Here is a 16,712-nt window from a genome sequence, read left to right as displayed (position 1 = left end):
TCGAACCCAGGACCCTTCAGTCCGCAGGTTGATGCTCTATCCACTGAGACAAACTGGTTAGGGCCAATACAATATATTTTTTAAAAAAGAAATACATATATATGTGTACACACACAGACACACACACACACACAGACACACACACACACACACGTAGGGGAAGCTGTGGCCCTGCAGACACCAGGCTCACACACACACACACACACACACACACACACACACACACAGTCACACACACATACTAGAGGCCCAGTGCACAAAATTCGTGCACTGCTAGGGTTCCTAGCGGCTGATGGCGGCCAGCCGGGTCCTCTCTCCCTTCCCCTGGCCGGCCCCGCACCTCGGTCGAACTCCCAGACGGACTCCTGGTCCAGGGACAATTTGCACACGACGCTTTTATTATACAAGATATATACCGATGGATTGATTTCAGAGAGGAAGGGAGAGAGGGGGAGAGATAGAGAGAAACATCCATGATGAGATAGAGAGAGAGCCCTGGCCGGTGTGGCTCAGTGGGTAGAGTGTCAGCCTGCAGACTGAAGGGTCCCGGGTTCGATTCCTGGTCAAGGGCACAGGCCCGGGTTGCAGGCTCCATCCCCAGTCAGGGGCGTGCAGGAGGCAGCTGGTTCATGGTTCTCTCTCATCATTTTTTAAAAAATTGATTTCAGCCCTGACCGGTGTGTCTCAGTGGATAGAATGTCGGCCTGCGGACTGAAGGGTCCCGGGTTCGATTCCCGGTCAAGGGCATGTACCTTGGTTGCGGGCACATCCCCAGTGGGGGGCGTGCAGGAGGCAGCTGATTGATGTTTCTGTCTCATCGATGTTTCTAACCCTCTATCCTGCTCCCTTCCTCTCTGTAAAAAATCAATAAAATATATTTTTAAAAAAATTGATTTCAAAGAGGAAGGGAGAGGGAGAGAGAGACATAGAAACATCCATGATGAGAGAGAATCCTGGACCGGCCGCCTCCTGCACCCCCCCGACTGGGGATGGAGCCCGCAACCCGGGCCTGTGCCCTTGACCGGGAATCGAACCCGGGACCCTTCAGTCCACAGGCCGACGCTCTATCCACTGAGCCACCCCGGCCAGGGCTCCAAGAGACTCTTAAAAACCCGTGTGCTCTCCAGGCTCCTGCTCAAGGGCCCTCCAGCCTCTGTTGATCTTATAGCAGCTGCTTGTCCGTTTTTTTCTTTTTCCGTTTTCATGTGAGAGAAAGAGACAAACAGCTTCTCTCTCAATCAGCCCCAGGGATCAAGGCGTCAACTCCTCTTTGATCAGCCCAGGAAGCCGTGTTCCCCCTGCACACCCAGCCCAGGCCCTAAGCTTCCTCTTTCCAGCCCCAGCTGCTGTCACTGCATTTCATTCACTGGGGGACCTGCTGAAAGGGGTTTTGGGGGGGCACAGCTGGTGGACAAGGAGGGCCTGGGCCCAGCCCCCATCCCGGGGAGCCCAGCAGAGCCTGGAGAGGCAGCCGTGGTGAGAGATCGGCCCGTTGCCTGGGGCTCCCAACATCACACATTCACCCTCTCTCTCCGCCCTGGAGACCAGGCATTAGAGGTCTGAGATCCAGGGGTGCCAGGGCCCCCCATCTCCCTCCCCTGGAGGCTCCTGGGAGGGTCCCTCCTGCCTCTCCCAGCGTCTGGGGCTCCGGGTGCCGGGGTGTCTCCGGGGCTGGTGGCGGCCTCCCTCTCTCCTGCCTCTGCCTCCACCCGCCTCCACTGTGGCTGCGTCTCCTCTTCTGTGTCTGACAAGGAGCCTTCCCTCCATCCCACCTGCGAGATGAATTTCTTTTCTTTTTTTTTAAAAAAAAAAAATATATTTTTTTATTGATTTCAGAGAGGAAGGGAGAGAGAACATTCATGATGAGAGAGAACCATGGGTCGGCTTCCTCCTGCACGCCCCCTACTGGGGATGGAGCCCACAACCCGGGCATGTGCCCTTGACCGGGAATCGAACCCTGACCTTCGGGTTCCTAGGTCGACCCTCATCCACTGAGCCACACGGGCTGGGCAGGAGCAAGGTGAATATTTTGAAATAATTTTCAATATTATTTAGGTGTGAGGGACATAAAAGAAACAGAAGGGTGAAGAAATAATAATAATAAAAAAAATTTTCTGTACACTCTTAGGTTCTGTGCCGGGGGTGTGTGAATTAAACAGACAAAAGACAGATTAAAAAGATGAAAAAGACAGAGGAGCTTTAGCTGGCTTGGCTCAGTGGATAGAGCGTCGGCCCGTGGACTGAAGAGTCCCGGGTTTGATTCCCGGTCAAGGGCACATGCCCGGGTTGTGGGTTCGATCCCCAGTAGGGGGCGTGCAGGAGGTGGCCGATCCATGTTTCTCTCTCATCACTGATGTTTCTCTCTCTCTCTCTCTCTCTCTCTCTCTCTCTCTCTCTCTCTAAGAAAAAAAAAATCAATAAAAACCTGTTTAAAAAAAGGAAGTTCTCCCTGGGTTGGGGTGGACGTGGAAGGGAGAAGAGAGAGCCTTTGCGAATGGAAATTTTCTGCAAAAAAAGGGGAAACTCGTGGCAGAAGGAGGACCGGCCGTTGCTGCTGTGGTTGCTCTTAAAAATAAAAAATTAAAAAAACCACAACTCAAAATAACCCTCCAGCCAAGTGGCCTGTTTTGGGGGGTGGCAGGTCCCCATTCCTTTGAGGGGAGAGAGGAGACAGGGCAGATAGGAAGGCCCTTGTGTTGGTATCTTTATGCTCAGGCCACACCCGTTTTATTTTATTGCTTTATTTTTAAAGATTCTAAGTGGTAAGAAAGCATGGCACCATATATATATATATATATAAGGGGGGGGGGAGCCTGGTGCATGTGCCCTTGGCCTGGGGCATGTGCCCTTGGCCAGGAATCGAACCCGGGACCCATCAGTCCGCAGGTTGACGCTCTATCCACTGAGCCACACTGGCTGGGCTGTACCTCACCTCCTTTACCATCTCCTCGGCTGATGGCCCCTCGGTTTTCTTGCCTTTGAATCACAATGGGTGTCCCCACAGGAGTGGATTAAGGACACGCAGAACCTCACCCACTTGCAGAAGGTGGAGGACCGGGAGCCGGAGGATGTGCTGATGGAGGGCTTGGAAGTCCAGCCGTCCAAGGTCGAGGCCGAGACTCCTGTGACGACGATGGCGGGCCCCCCGGGCCTGCAGACGGTGGAGAAGGAAACCTCTGGGACGCCCAGCCAGCTCCCAGGCCGGCCCCCACAAGGAGAAGAGGTGCTCGCCCTGGGCGGCTTCAGGTTACGATGAGTGACAACTCTTATGTGATGCTCTGAGGGGGTGCGAATTAAAAGCCAGCATCTCGTCTGTGTTGACATGGAAAGACCGAGGGGAACTTGTTGGCGACTCAGAGTTCACCCCCAGGAAAGGGGCACCCCTAAGCAATAATGCCAACACTTTGGGGGGTCACTAGAGACCCCCCACCCCCACCCGATTGGGCCAACCAATGGGTTTTACCCCTCACAGGTGTCAGTACTCAAGAGGTTGAAGGCGGACTCGTTGAAGGTGGGAGAGGATTGATTAGAGTGTTCCTTTAAAAATACATATACATTTTACTGATTTCAGAGAGGAAGGGAGAGGGAGAGAGAGAAACATCATTGATGAGAGAGGATCTAGGGTCAGCTGCCTCCTGCACGCCCCCTACTGGGGATCAAGCCCGCAACCCGGGCATGTGCCCTTGACCGGGAATCGAACCCTGACCTCCTGGTTCCTAGGTCGGCGCTCACCACTGAGCCACATGCACGCCTGATGTTTTCACGTAAATCGAACCATTTTTTTCTCGGACCCTTTGTTACCAGGGGACCCTGTCACCAGCGAGGATGGGGCCATATTAACCCCCGGAAACACTTGTTCTTCCTCCCAACTTCTCTCAATATTCTTCCTTGTCTGGGAGGGATTTGAATTCATGAAGACTCTCAGAGGTCACCCCCAAACACCCGCCCGCCCCCAACCCCTCTGGAGAGTGTATGTCATGGTTTTAATTATTATTATTATTATTATTAACTAGAGGCCCCCGGTGCACGAATTCGTGCACCAGTGGGGTCCCTCGGCCTGGCCTGCGGGATCGGGCCGAACCGGCTCTCCGACGTCACCCAAGGGGTCCCGGATGGCGAGAGGGCGCAGGCCAGGCCGGGGGACCCCACTGGTGCACGATTGGGGCCGGGGAGGGACCATAGGGGGGCTCCAGGGCGTGTCCGGCCTGTCTTGCTCAGGCCTGATCAGCCAGACCCCAGCAGCAAGTTAACCTGCCGGTCAGAGGGTCTGCCCCCTGGTGGTCAGTGCCCGTCATAGTGACTGGCTAACCATTCGACTGTCTGCCCCCTGGTGGTCAGTGCACGTCATAGCGACTAATTGAATGTCTGCCCCCTGGTGGTCAGTGCACGTCATAGCGACTGGCTAACCACTCGACTGTCTGCCCCCTGGTGGTCAGTGCACGTCATCGCGAGCCGTTGAGCATCCTTCGCATATCATTAGCATATTATGCTTTGATTGGTTGACCGGCCGACCGGTCGACCGGCCACTCAGCCCATTAGGCTTTTATTATAGAGGATTGTTATTACTATTATTTTTTTTTCTCATCGAAATAAAGAGAAGAAAGAAAGGGTTTATCACACGAACTATGGTGAGGCCGGGACAGAGCGCTGATGTCCCCGTAGATAGAGGAGAGCATGTGTGGGTTTATCTGCCTGGTCTCTCGAAGGTTCAGGAAGTTTCTAGATGGTTCTGATCTCGCTGGGTTGCTTGCGTGCATGGAGAAGTTGGTTTTTTTTTTCTTTTTCTCCCAGCAGGTTTGCAGGAAATAAAACGCTGACACACCTTGAACCCGTGTGTGTGTTGTGGTCATTGGCGAAATGCAATTAGAACAAAAAAAACCCCCATATTTTCATGTCCACCCCCTTCCCCTTCTCCCCCCAATAAAAACCCTTCAGGACAGAACATCAGGGAGCAAACATTTTATGGGTGAAATCGCCCCAGACGGGGAGGCCTTGTGCAGGGCAGACCACCCACCAGCTAAGAACCTGCAGACACAGAAGAAGAAAATAGAAATAATCTCACCCTGTTTTAGGGCCAAATAACCGCTATTCCGTCCTGGGTGTCGAGGCAAAATGGTGATTTTTTTTTGTCACATTTTGAGGATTTTGTCGGTTTTGCAATTTGGGGGTACGGCCTTCTGGTAGGAAGAGGAGAAAGGGGTGGGAGTATCTTCGTCCGATGACCCCATGTCAGGGTGGGTTGTGCCCTGAGCCGGAATCGAACCCGGGACTCTTCAGTCCGCTCTATCCACTGAGCCACACCGGTTAGGGCTCAATCCCTTCAATTTGATCAGCATCACCAAGGACCAATGATGGCCCAGGAGCTGGGACAAGGAAGACCAGTGAAGACCCCGGCTTTGCGTCTGTGCCAGCAAAGCCGTGGAGGCCATGGACTCGATGTCCTATTCCATCCATAAACCCTAGACTGTGTCCTTTAAGAATCTATAAAAAATTTATAAATTTTAATGATAAACCTCTGCTTTCTATCAAAATTACTTCTTGCGTGAATTTTGGGACACGCTTTATACATACACTATATACATATCCTATGTTCAAAGGCTGTTAAATTTCAACAAAAGAGTGCATCTGTGCCAGCAAAGCCGTGGAGGCCATGGACCCGATGTGCTGTTCCATCCATAACCCTAGACTGTGTACTTTTTGAATCAATAAAAAAATTACAATGTTTAATGATAAACCTGTGTTTTCTATCAAAATTACTTCTTGCGTGAATTTTGGGACACCCGCTTGCCACGTTTCCGCATTTTTTTCTCAATTAAAAAAATAAATAAATAAATTCCCCTAAGATGGATCTTTAAGGGTTACCCACGCCTGCCAGATTGGGGGGTGCGGGGGTAGGGGTTTGGGGGGGAATGGATTTAAGACGTTCTCAGCCTCTCAGGTTGAGTGGCAACCGGTCTTAAGTCAAAATCGCTTTTTTTTTAAAAAAAAAAAAAATATATATATATATATTTGTATTGATGTCAGAGAGGAAGGGAGAGGGAGAGAGAGAGAACATCCATGATGAGAGAGAATCACGGACCGGCTGCCTCCTGCACGCCCCCGACTGGGTGTCAAGCCCGCAACCCGGGCCTGTGCCCTTGACCGGATTCGAACCCGGGACCCTTTAGTCCGCAGGCCGACGCTCTAACCATTGAGCCACACCGGCCAGGGGGGGAAATCAATCTTTTTTTTTTTTTTTTTTAAATATTTCTTTATTGATTTCAAAGAGGAAGGAAGATGGGGAGAGACAGAGAAACATCCGTGATGAGAGAGAATCATGGACCGGCCGCCTCCTGCACGCCCCCGACTGGGGATCGAGCCCGCAACCCGGGCCTGTGCCCTTGACTGGATTCGAACCCGGGACACTTTAGTCTGCAGGTCGACGCTCTAACCACTGAGCCACACCATCCAGGGTTCTTTCTTTCATTTTTTTTTTTTTTTTTACAGTTTTTAGATGCAAAATCAAGCCAGGCCCCTACACACACACACACACACACACACACACACGTCTCACGGTCTAAAAAAAAAAACAAACAAAAACCCGGACCCCTGTGTACGCGTTCCCCCCGAATAGTAAAATTTTATGAACGACGGAGCCAGCGATTTCCCTCTGTGCTATTTCCCCGGCAGCCCGGCTCTCTCCATCGTCTGCTCCCCTTACGACGGCCGGGGAGACTTAAAAAAATAAAAATAATAAAAGTGTGTAAAGGAGGGAATTTTCCAGGGTTTCTCGGCAAACCACCCGGATGTCTCACCTGGGTGGTCTGAGCCCTCCACGCCGGAAATTGGAATTTTTTTTTTTTTTAGCAGAAGGAGTTTTTTTAAAAAAACAATTCTGCATCCTTTGCGGACACGCCTCAGAGGGGAAGGGTCGTAAGTCTATCGTGAACCCATGGGGTCCCTCTGCCTGGCCTGCGGGATCGGGTCGGAACCGGCTCTCCGACATCCCCCAAGGGGTCCCGGATGGCGAGAGGGCGCAGGCCAGGCCGAGGGCCCCATGGGTGCACGATGGGGGCCGGGGAGGAACATGGGAGGGCTCCAGGGCGTGTCCGGCCCGTCTTGCTCAGTCCCGATCGGCTGGACCCCAGCAGCAAGCTCACCTGCTGGTCAGATCATCTGCCCCCTGGTGGTCAGTGCACGTCATAGCGACTGGTCGACCCGTTGACTGTCTGCCCCTGGTGGTCAGTGCACGTCATAGCGACTGGTCGACCCATCGACTGTCTGCCCCCTGGTGGTCAGTGCACGTCATAGCGATTGGTCGACCCGCCAACTGTCTGCCCCCTGGTGGTCAGTGCATGTCACAGCCAGCAGTTGAGCGGCCTTAGCATCTCATTAGCATATTACGCTTTGATTGGTTGAACAGCCGACCGGCCCACCAGACACTTAGCTTGTTAGGCTTTTATTATAGTACCAGAGGCCCGGTGCACAAAAATTCATACACAGTGGGGAGTCCCTTCAGCCTGGTCAGCACCCTCTCCAATCTGGGATGCCCTGGGGCCGTGGACGGCAAACTGCGGCTCTCGAGCCACAGGCGGCTCTTTGGCCCCTTGAGTGTGGCTCTTCCAAGCCTTAGGAGGACCCCCATTAAGTGAATAACCATGAACCTGCCTATATAGTTTAAGTTTAAAAAATTCTGCTCCCCAAAGAGATTTCAGTCGTCGTCCTGTGGATATTTGGCCCCTGTTGACCTATGAGCTTGTTGACCAGTGCCCTGGGGGATTGGGCCTAAACCAGCAGTCAGACGTCCCCCTCACAATCCTGGACCACTGGCTCCTAATAGCTCACCTGCCTGCCTGCTTGCCTGGTCTCCCCTAACCGCCCTCCCCTGCCAGCCTGGTCACCCCTAACTGCCCTCCCCTGCCGGCCTGATTGCCCCTAACTGCCCTCCCCTGCCGGCCTGATCGCCCCTAACTGCTCTCCCCTGCCGGCCTGATCACCCCTAACTGCCCTCCCCTGCCAGCCTGGTCACCCCTAACTGCCCTCCCCTGCCGGCCTGATCGCCCCTAACTGCCCTCCCCTGCCGGCCTGATCGCCCCTAACTGCCCTCCCCTGCCGGCCTGATTGCCCCTAACCGCCCTCCCCTGCCGGCCTGATTGCCCCTAACCGCCCTCCCCTGCCGGCCTGATCGCCCCTAACTGCTCTCCCCTGCCGGCCCATCGCCCCTAACTGCTCTCCCCTGCGGCCTGATCGCCCCTAACTGCTCTCCCCTGCCGGCCCGGTCGCCCCTAACCGCCCTCCCCTGCCGGCCTGATCGCCCCACGCTGCCCTCCCCTGCCGGCCTGATCGCCCCTAAACTGCCCTCGCCTGCCGGCCTGATCGCCCCTCACTGCCCTCCCCTGCCGGCCTGATCGCCCCCTAACTGCTCTCCCCTGCCGGCCTGATCGCCCTTAACTGCCCTCCCCTGCCGGCCTGATCGCCCCTAACCGCCCTCCCCTGCCGGCCTGATTGCCCCATTCTGCCTGCTCATTCAGTCATTTTTCGTCCCTCACTGACCCCCCACACCCCCCCGCTGGCCTGGTCGTGGACAGCCATCTTGTGATGGCGCGATGGTCAATTTGCATATTCCCTCTTTATTCCATAGGAGAGGATGGGCGTGGGGCCATGATTCCTTGCAGCTGGCTCTGAGCTCAGCCACGCCTGGTTCTGTAGCTTTGCAGGGCCTGGAGCTATGAATATAAGCTGTCCCAGAATTCACGCAAGAAGTCATTTTGATAGGAAACACAGGTTTATCATGAAAACCTGTCAATTTTTTATTGATTCATCAAGGACACAGTCTAGGGTTTATGGATGGAATAGGACAGAGGGTCTATGGCCTCCCCGGCTTTGCTGGCACAGACGCAAAGCCGCGGTCTTCATTGGTCTTTCCTGTCCCTGCTCCTGGGCCGTCATTGGTCCTTGGTGATGCTGATCGAATCGAAGGGATTGGCATCCAAGGGCAACAGATATTAGAATCCGATTCAATCAACTGAGTCAAATTAGGCTTTTATTTTCTGTTGTTAATGCTCACGCGACATTCAAATCTTGCGTGAATTTTGGGACACCCTTTACAGCGGAGGTCTAGATGCTCTCGCCGGCGCTGGAAGGTCCGGGGGTCCCGTTATGCGAGGGGAGGCATGGTCACCCCAGGGGGGGGCAAGGTTCAACCCTTAAATTGTCCCTTGTTAGGCCCCTGGGGGCGTCCGCCCTGCGGACCTTCTCTACCTGACCCATCCCCCCTGTTCTGCTTTCTCCAAGGTGTGTTCTGGCCCTGGCCGGTGTGGCTCAGTGGGTAGAGCGTCGGCCTGCGGACTGAAGGGTCCCGGGTTCGATTCCCGGTCAAGGGCACAGGCCTGGGTTGTGGGCTGGATCCCCAGCAGGGGGCGTGCAGGAGGCAGCCGATCCATGATTCTCTCTCATCATCATGGATGTTTCTCTATCTCTCTCCCTTCCTCTCTGGAATCAATCAAAAAAATAAATATATATAATTTTTGCAAAGCCCCAATCCTTTGCAAACCCCCAGCCCTTTGCAAACCCCCAGCCCTTTGCAGACCCCCAGCCCTCTGAAGACCCCCAGCCCTTTGCAAACCCCCTGATCTTTGCAAACGTGCAGCCCTTTGCAAAGCTGAGCCCCCCCCCCCCCTATATATATATACTCAAAAGTCTGTTCTATGCCCTTGTTGCCTCACCGTCTTTGGAATTTGCATGAATTCAGCATGTCGGTGTGAATTCCCCGCGCCCGTGCATGAAAACCTTAACTTTATTTCCTGTTCATGTGTCTCGGCTAAATTTAAAAATATAGAGACTTTTCTTGATTTCAGAGAGAGGAAGGGAGAGAGGGGGAGAGAGAGAGGAACATCCATGATGAGAGAGAATCAGGGACCGGCTGCCTCCTGCACGCCCCCTACCGGGGATGAGGCCTGCAACCCGGGCCTGTGTCCTTGACCGGGAATCGAACCCTGACCTCCTGGTTCATAGGTGGACGCTCAACCACTGAGCAACACCGGCCGGGTTTGTCTCTGGCCCATCCCTTTCCTCCCATAAACCAGCTGCTTTTATGGGGTCAAAGGACAAAGATGAAGATGGCACGGGAAAGTAGGCCAAAGGGGTAGGAATGGGTGTGCAATGTGGGCCGTTTACAGGTGATGTGGGCTGGGGGTCTGCAAAGGGCTGGGGGTCTGCAAAGGGCTGGGGGTCTGCAAAGAGCTGGGGGTTTGCAAAGGGCTGGGGGCTTGCAAAGGGCTGGGGGTCTGCAAAGGGCTGGGGGTTTGCAAAGGTCTGTGGGTCTGCAAAGAGCTGGGGGTTTGCAAAGAGCTGGGGGTCTGCAAAGGGCTGGGGGTCTGCTAAGGTCTGGGGGTCTGCAAAGGGCTGGGGGTCTGCAAAGGGCTGGGGGTTTGCAAAGGGCTGGGGGTCTGCAAAGGGCTGGGGGTCTGCAAAGGGCTGGGGGTTTGCAAAGGTCTGGGGGTCTGCAAAGAGCTGGGGGTTTGCAAAGAGCTGGGGGTCTGCAAAGGGCTGGGGGTCTGCAAAGGTCTGGGGGTCTGCAAAGGGCTGGGGGTTTGCAAAGGGCTGGGGGTCTGCAAAGGGCTGGGGGTTTGCAAAGGGCTGGGGGTCTGCAAAGGTCTGGGGGTCTGCAAAGGGCTGGGGGTTTGCAAAGGGCTGGGGGTCTGCAAAGGGCTGGGGGTTTGCAAAGGGCTGGGGGTCTGCAAAGGGCTGGGGGTTTGCAAAGGGCTGGGGGTCTGCAAAGGTCTGGGGGTCTGCAAAGGGCTGGGGGTTTGCAAAGATCTGGGGTTTGAAAAGGGCTGGGGATTTGCAAAGGGCTGGGGGTTTGCAAAGGTCTGGGGGTCTGCAAAGAGCTGGGGGTTTGCAAAGGGCTGGGGGCTTGCAAAGGGCTGGGGGTCTGCAAAGGGCTGGGGGTTTGCAAAGGTCTGGGGGTCTGCAAAGAGCTGGGGGTTTGCAAAGGGCTGGGGGTCTGCAAAGGGCTGGGGGTCTGCAAAGGGCTGTGGGTTTGCAAAGGTCTGGGGGGTCTGCAAAGGGCTGGGGTTTGCAAAGGGCTGGAGGTCTGCAAAGGGCTGGGGGTCTGCAAAGGGCTGGGGGTTTGCAAAGGGCTGGGGGTCTGCAAAGGTCTGGGGGTTTGCAAAGATTTAGGGGTTTGCAATGGGCTGGGGGTCTGCAAAGGGTTAGGGGTCTGCAAAGGGTTAGGGGTCTGCAAAGGGCTGGGGGTCTGCAAAGGGCTGGGGGGCTGCAAAGGTCTGGGGGTTTGCAAAGATTTAGGGGTTTGCAATGGGCTGGGGGTCTGCAAAGGGTTAGGGGTCTGCAAAGGGGTAGGGGTCTGCAAAGGGCTGGGGGTCTGCAAAGGGCTGGGGGCCTGCAAAGGTCTGGGGTCTGCAAAGATCTGGGGGTCTGCAAAGGTTTGGGGGTTTGCAAAGGGCCTGCACTTCTGGTTCCCGCAACAAGGTTGCTAATCTTTCCATGACCACAGGCAGCTCCCGGATGGGGAGGCTGGGACGCATGTCCAGGGGAGCTCCCAGCGCCCCCCGCCCCAACTCCCCACCCACCCCACACCCCACCCCCGTGCCCCTCCCGGCCAGGTGCGCATGCGCCGGTCTTCAATCAGAACCGCGCCATCGCGGCTCCCAGAGCAGGGTCCGCGTTTCTTATCTGGACAGCTGGTCCCCCCACTAATCTATTCCTGCTCCCAACCAAGGGGCGCATTTTTTTGGGGGGAGGGGGAGGCGCGTGTCTCCTGAGCAGCTGACAGAAGCGATTATTTGAATTCGGGGGTTTTCTGGGGACGCCCAGTCTGCAAAGGGCACGTACCCAGAATCAAGTGACTTTTTGGAGAGATAAGTGGGTTTTTCTGAGAAGCAGCAGGAGATGAAAGTCCGTGATAATCGCACGGGGGCTTCCACCGCCTTTTCGGGCCACCAACCCCCCCCCCCCACACACACACACACGGATCAGGAACTCGTGGCTCAGGGGGTGGCCGGGGGTTTCCTTTGGTCTGAGTCCTGGGGACACCCCCCTCCCCTCCCCCCGGAAAAGGAATTTATGGAGCCTAAGTTCCCAGTGTGGATGCAAGGGGGCCCCGTGCTAACCTGACTTGCAAGGGTTTGGGGGTTTGCAAAAGTTTGGGGGTTTGCAAAGATCCGGGGATTTGCAAAGGTTTGGGGGTTTGCAAAGATCTGGGGGTTTGCAAAGGTCTGGGGGTTTGCAGTGGGCTGGGGGTTTGCAAAGGTTTGGGGGTTTGCAAAGGGCTGGGGGTTTGCAAAGGTTTGGGGGTTTGCAAAGATCTGGGGGTTTGCAAAGGTCTGGGGGTTGGCAAAGCTTTGGGGGTTTGCAAAGGGCTGGGAGTTTGCAAAGGTTTGGGAGTCTACAAAGGGCTGGGGGTTTGCAAAGGTTTGGGAGTCTACAAAGATCTGGGGGTTTGCAAAGGTCTGGGGGTTGGCAAAGCTTTGGGGGTTTGCAAAGATCTGGGGGTTTGCAAAGACCCTTTAGGTCTCTGAGTTAGCAAAAAACCAACACACGTGCCTTCCCTGACCTGGTCTAGCACGTTGCCCCTTTTCGCCCACACATTTACAAAATAATAAATCAGCCCCCGCCGGTGTGGCTCAGCGGATATAGCGTCGGCCTGCGGACTGAAGGGTCCCGGGTTCGAATCCCGGTCCAGGGCATGTACGTTGGTTGCGGGCGCATCCCCAGTGGGGGATGTGCAAGAGGCAGCTGATCGATGTTTCTAACTCTCTCTCCCTCTCACTTCCTCTCTGTCAAAAATCAATAAAATATATTTAAAAAAAGAAAATAAAAAAATAATAAATTAGCCCCAGCTGGTGTGGCTCAGTGGGTAGAGCGTCGGCCTGCGGACTCAAGGGTCCCGAGTTCGAATCCCGGTCAAGGGCACAGGCCCGGGTTGCGGGCTCCATCCCCAATGGGGGGCGTGCAGGAGGCGGCCGGTCCATGATTCTCTCTCATCATCATCGATATTTCTCTCTCCCTCTCCCTTCCTCTCTGAAATCAATTAAAAACTATAAATTTTTAAACCTATTATATTGTGGCAACCTCACTTATGGCGACATCTTACCACTGACACATTTATAGGCGCATCGCACGCCACCTTTACCCACAGAGACGACACGAAACGGCGGTTCTCAACCTTCCTAACTCCGCGACCCCCTAATACAGCCCCTCCTGCTGTGACGACCCCCAGTGTCCTGGTTACCAATCGAACATCAGGAAAGCCTAGGGATCAATCACAAAAACAATATGTCGTGATCGATGTGTTTTCCGATGGTCTTGGGCCGTTCGATCGCCAGCGGGGTCGCGACCCCCCAGGTTGAGAACCGCTTGGCTAGCAGCCGGCAGACTCGGTGACTTGGGCAGCAATTCCCCGAAGCGCCACGAGGGGGCAGCCGTGTCCACGGCTTCTCAAAGCCGCCTCCTCCCAGTGACATTGAAGTAAGAAAATCTGAGAGTTTGCCCCCAAAACCACGCTGCCTTCCCCCCCCCATGCCCCCCAGGAGGGTTCTGGGGTGATCCCTCTGTCCCCCCCCAAAATGCATGGCCTCTTTTCTGCCACAAGAAGGAATATTTTCTGTTTCAAATGAACTTTCCTCGGGACCCAATGGTTGAGAATGAGGCAGCTTGTCCGACAGAGAATGAAATTAGAGAGAGAAATAGAGAGAGAGAGAGAGAGAGAGAGAGAGAGAGAGAGAGAGAGAGGAGGGGGGGTAGGGAGGGGGGCCTCCATGTCCCAGGCGGACACTGACCCCACGCTGCCCGCTGCCCCGGTGACCTCTCCGTGCCCCCGTCCAAGCCAGGAGGGCTCCCTGGAGGCGGCGGCACCAGCTCCGAGCGGCACAGAGGCGGACAAGGGCCTTTCCGGCCAGCGTAGCATCAAAGCAGTTTTTATTTTAAAAAATCTTTATGGCCCTGGCCGGTGTGGCTCAGCGGGTAGAGCGTCGGCTGGCGGACTCAAGGGTCCCGGGTTCGATTCCCGGTCGAGGGCACGGACCTGGGTGGCGGGCACATCCCCAGTAGGGGGCGTGCAGGAGGCAGCTGATCGATGTTTCTAACTCTCTCTCCCTCTCACTTCCTCTCTGTCAAAAATCAATAAAATATATTAAAAAAAGAAAATAAAAAAATAATAAATTAGCCCCAGCTGGTGTGGCTCAGTGGGTAGAGCGTCGGCCTGCGGACTCAAGGGTCCCGAGTTCGAATCCCGGTCAAGGGCACAGGCCCGGGTTGCGGGCTCCATCCCCAATGGGGGGCGTGCAGGAGGCGGCCGGTCCATGATTCTCTCTCATCATCATCGATATTTCTCTCTCCCTCTCCCTTCCTCTCTGAAATCAATTAAAAACTATAAATTTTAAACCTATTATATTGTGGCAACCTCACTTATGGCGACATCTTACCACTGACACATTTATAGGCGCATCGCACGCCACCTTTACCCACAGAGACGACACGAAACGGCGGTTCTCAACCTTCCTAACTCCGCGACCCCCTAATACAGCCCCTCCTGCTGTGACAACCCCCAGTGTCCTGGTTACCAATCGAACATCAGGAAAGCCTAGGGATCAATCACAAAAACAATATGTCGTGATCGATGTGTTTTCCGATGGTCTTGGGCCGTTCGATCCCCCAGCGGGGTCGCGACCCCCCAGGTTGAGAACCGCTTGGCTAGCAGCCGGCAGACTCGGTGACACTTGGGCAGCAATTCCCCGAAGCGCCACGAGGGGGCAGCCGTGTCCACGGCTTCTCAAAGCCGCCTCCTCCCAGTGACATTGAAGTGAGAAAATCTGAGAGTTTGCCCCCAAAACCACGCTGCCTCCCCCCCCATACCCCCCAGGAGGGTTCTGGGGTGATCCCTCTGTCCCCCCCAAAATGCATGGCCTCTTTTCTGCCACAAGAAGGAATATTTTCTGTTTCAAATGAACTTTCCTCGGGACCCAATGGTTGAGAATGAGGCAGCTTGTCCGACAGAGAATGAAATTAGAGAGAGAAATAGAGAGAGAGAGAGAGAGAGAGAGAGATAGAGAGAGAGAGGAGGGGTGGGTAGGGAGGGGGGCCTCCATGTCCCAGGCGGACACTGACCCCACGCTGCCCGCTGCCCCGGTGACCTCTCCGTGCCCCCGTCCAAGCCAGGAGGGCTCCCTGGAGGCGGCGGCACCAGCTCCGAGCGGCACAGAGGCGGACAAGGGCCTTTCCGGCCAGCGTAGCATCAAAGCAGTTTTTATTTTAAAAAATCTTTATGGCCCTGGCCGGTGTGGCTCAGCGGGTAGAGCGTCGGCTGGCGGACTCAAGGGTCCCGGGTTCGATTCCCGGTCGAGGGCACGGACCTGGGTGGCGGGCACATCCCCAGTAGGGGGCGTGCAGGAGGCAGCTGATCGATGTTTCTAACTATCTCTCTCCCTTCTTTTCCGTAAAAAAAAAAAAAAATAAATAAAATATATATATTTTTAAAAAAAAATTAGGGTTGGCACGCAGAAGAATTTTGAGTCGGAGATTTTGCTGGTTTGGGGCAACGCACTCACCCAAAGGTTGCCCAGCCGCACCCCCGGCTTCGGAAGAGCCACACTCCAGGGGCCAAAGAGCCGCACGTGGCTCTCGAGCCGCCGTTGGCCTAATGGGGGGGCCCTCAGATATTCAAAGGCTGTGGCTCCCCCCACGCCTGGAACCCCCAGACCTTCCAAGCCAGCCCAAGATGAATGTGCCCTGGAATAGGGCCTGTCGATTCTAGAAACTTCCAAGGTTATTTTCTGTTTTTTTCTGTTTTTTTTTTTCTTTTCTGTTTTTTTCCTGTTTTTTTTTTTTCTGTTTTTTTTTTCTGTTTTTTTTTTTTTTCTGTTTTTTTCTGTTTTTTTTTTTCTGTTTTTTTTTTTTTTTTTTTTTTTTTTTTTGTGTTTTTTTTTTCTGTTTTTTTTTTTTTTTTTCTGTTTTTTTTTTCTGTTTTTTTCCTGTTTTTTTTTTCCTGTTTTTTTCCTGTTTTTTTTTCTGGTTTTTTTTTTCTGTTTTTTTTTCTGTTTTTTTCCTGGTTTTTTTTCTGCCCGGACTGCAACGTATTAGCACCTCATCAGGCCTCGGGCTGCACCCGCAGATACGAACGGGGCCGGAGAAAGGCCCGCCCGCCCGGCTCTGGGTCCCATTAGGAGCCGAGGCAATTTAATCGGTTGAAAGAGGCGAAGGAATAAAACGGGCGCATAGATCACCGCGCCCCAAAGCAAAGCCAGACGCAAGAAAGATGGGGGGAGCGTGAGCCTGGTCGCCCCCCCCCCCAAAAAATAGTGGGGTGGGCACCTTCCCAGGCCTGCAGAGAGGGTGCTTTTATGCAACTCGTGTCTGCGTCATGCATCAGGTTTTTTGATAAAGAGAAAAATATATATTTTTACTGATTTCAGAGAGATTTTTTTGTAAAATAAAAAATATATATTTTTACTGATTTCCGAGAGATTTTTTTGTAAATATATATATTTTACTGATTGCAGGGAGATATTTTGTAAAAAAAATATATATATTTTTTTACTGATTTCAGAGATTTTTTTGTAAATATATATATATATTTTACTGATTACAGAGAGATGTTTTTGTTAAAAACGATATATTTTTACTGATTTCAGAGAGATTTTTTTTGTAAAAAAAATATATATATATATTTTTTTCTGACTTTAGAGATTTTTTGTTAAAAAATGTATTTTCTAATG

General features: G+C 53.6%; 1 protein-coding gene across 1 annotated transcript in view; it reads left to right on the top strand.

The window, feature by feature from the left end:
* The window catches only part of LOC118657290 (cytokine receptor-like factor 2), a 17,903-nt gene extending 14,294 nt beyond the window's left edge, over positions 1 to 3,609 (top strand). The window contains 2 exon segments of the mRNA XM_036311120.1: positions 3,005 to 3,242; positions 3,245 to 3,609. Of these exon segments, the coding sequence (XP_036167013.1) occupies positions 3,005 to 3,242; positions 3,245 to 3,282 (276 nt within the window). The 3' untranslated portion in view covers positions 3,283 to 3,609.
* Positions 3,610 to 16,712: the final 13,103 nt, after the last annotated feature.

This window comes from Myotis myotis, unplaced genomic scaffold, assembly GCF_014108235.1.
Source record: "Myotis myotis isolate mMyoMyo1 unplaced genomic scaffold, mMyoMyo1.p scaffold_m19_p_50, whole genome shotgun sequence".
Classification (NCBI taxonomy): domain Eukaryota; kingdom Metazoa; phylum Chordata; class Mammalia; order Chiroptera; family Vespertilionidae; genus Myotis; species Myotis myotis.
The sequence above is the reverse complement of the archived record's forward strand: the minus strand, read 5'-3'. Positions and strand labels throughout refer to the sequence as shown.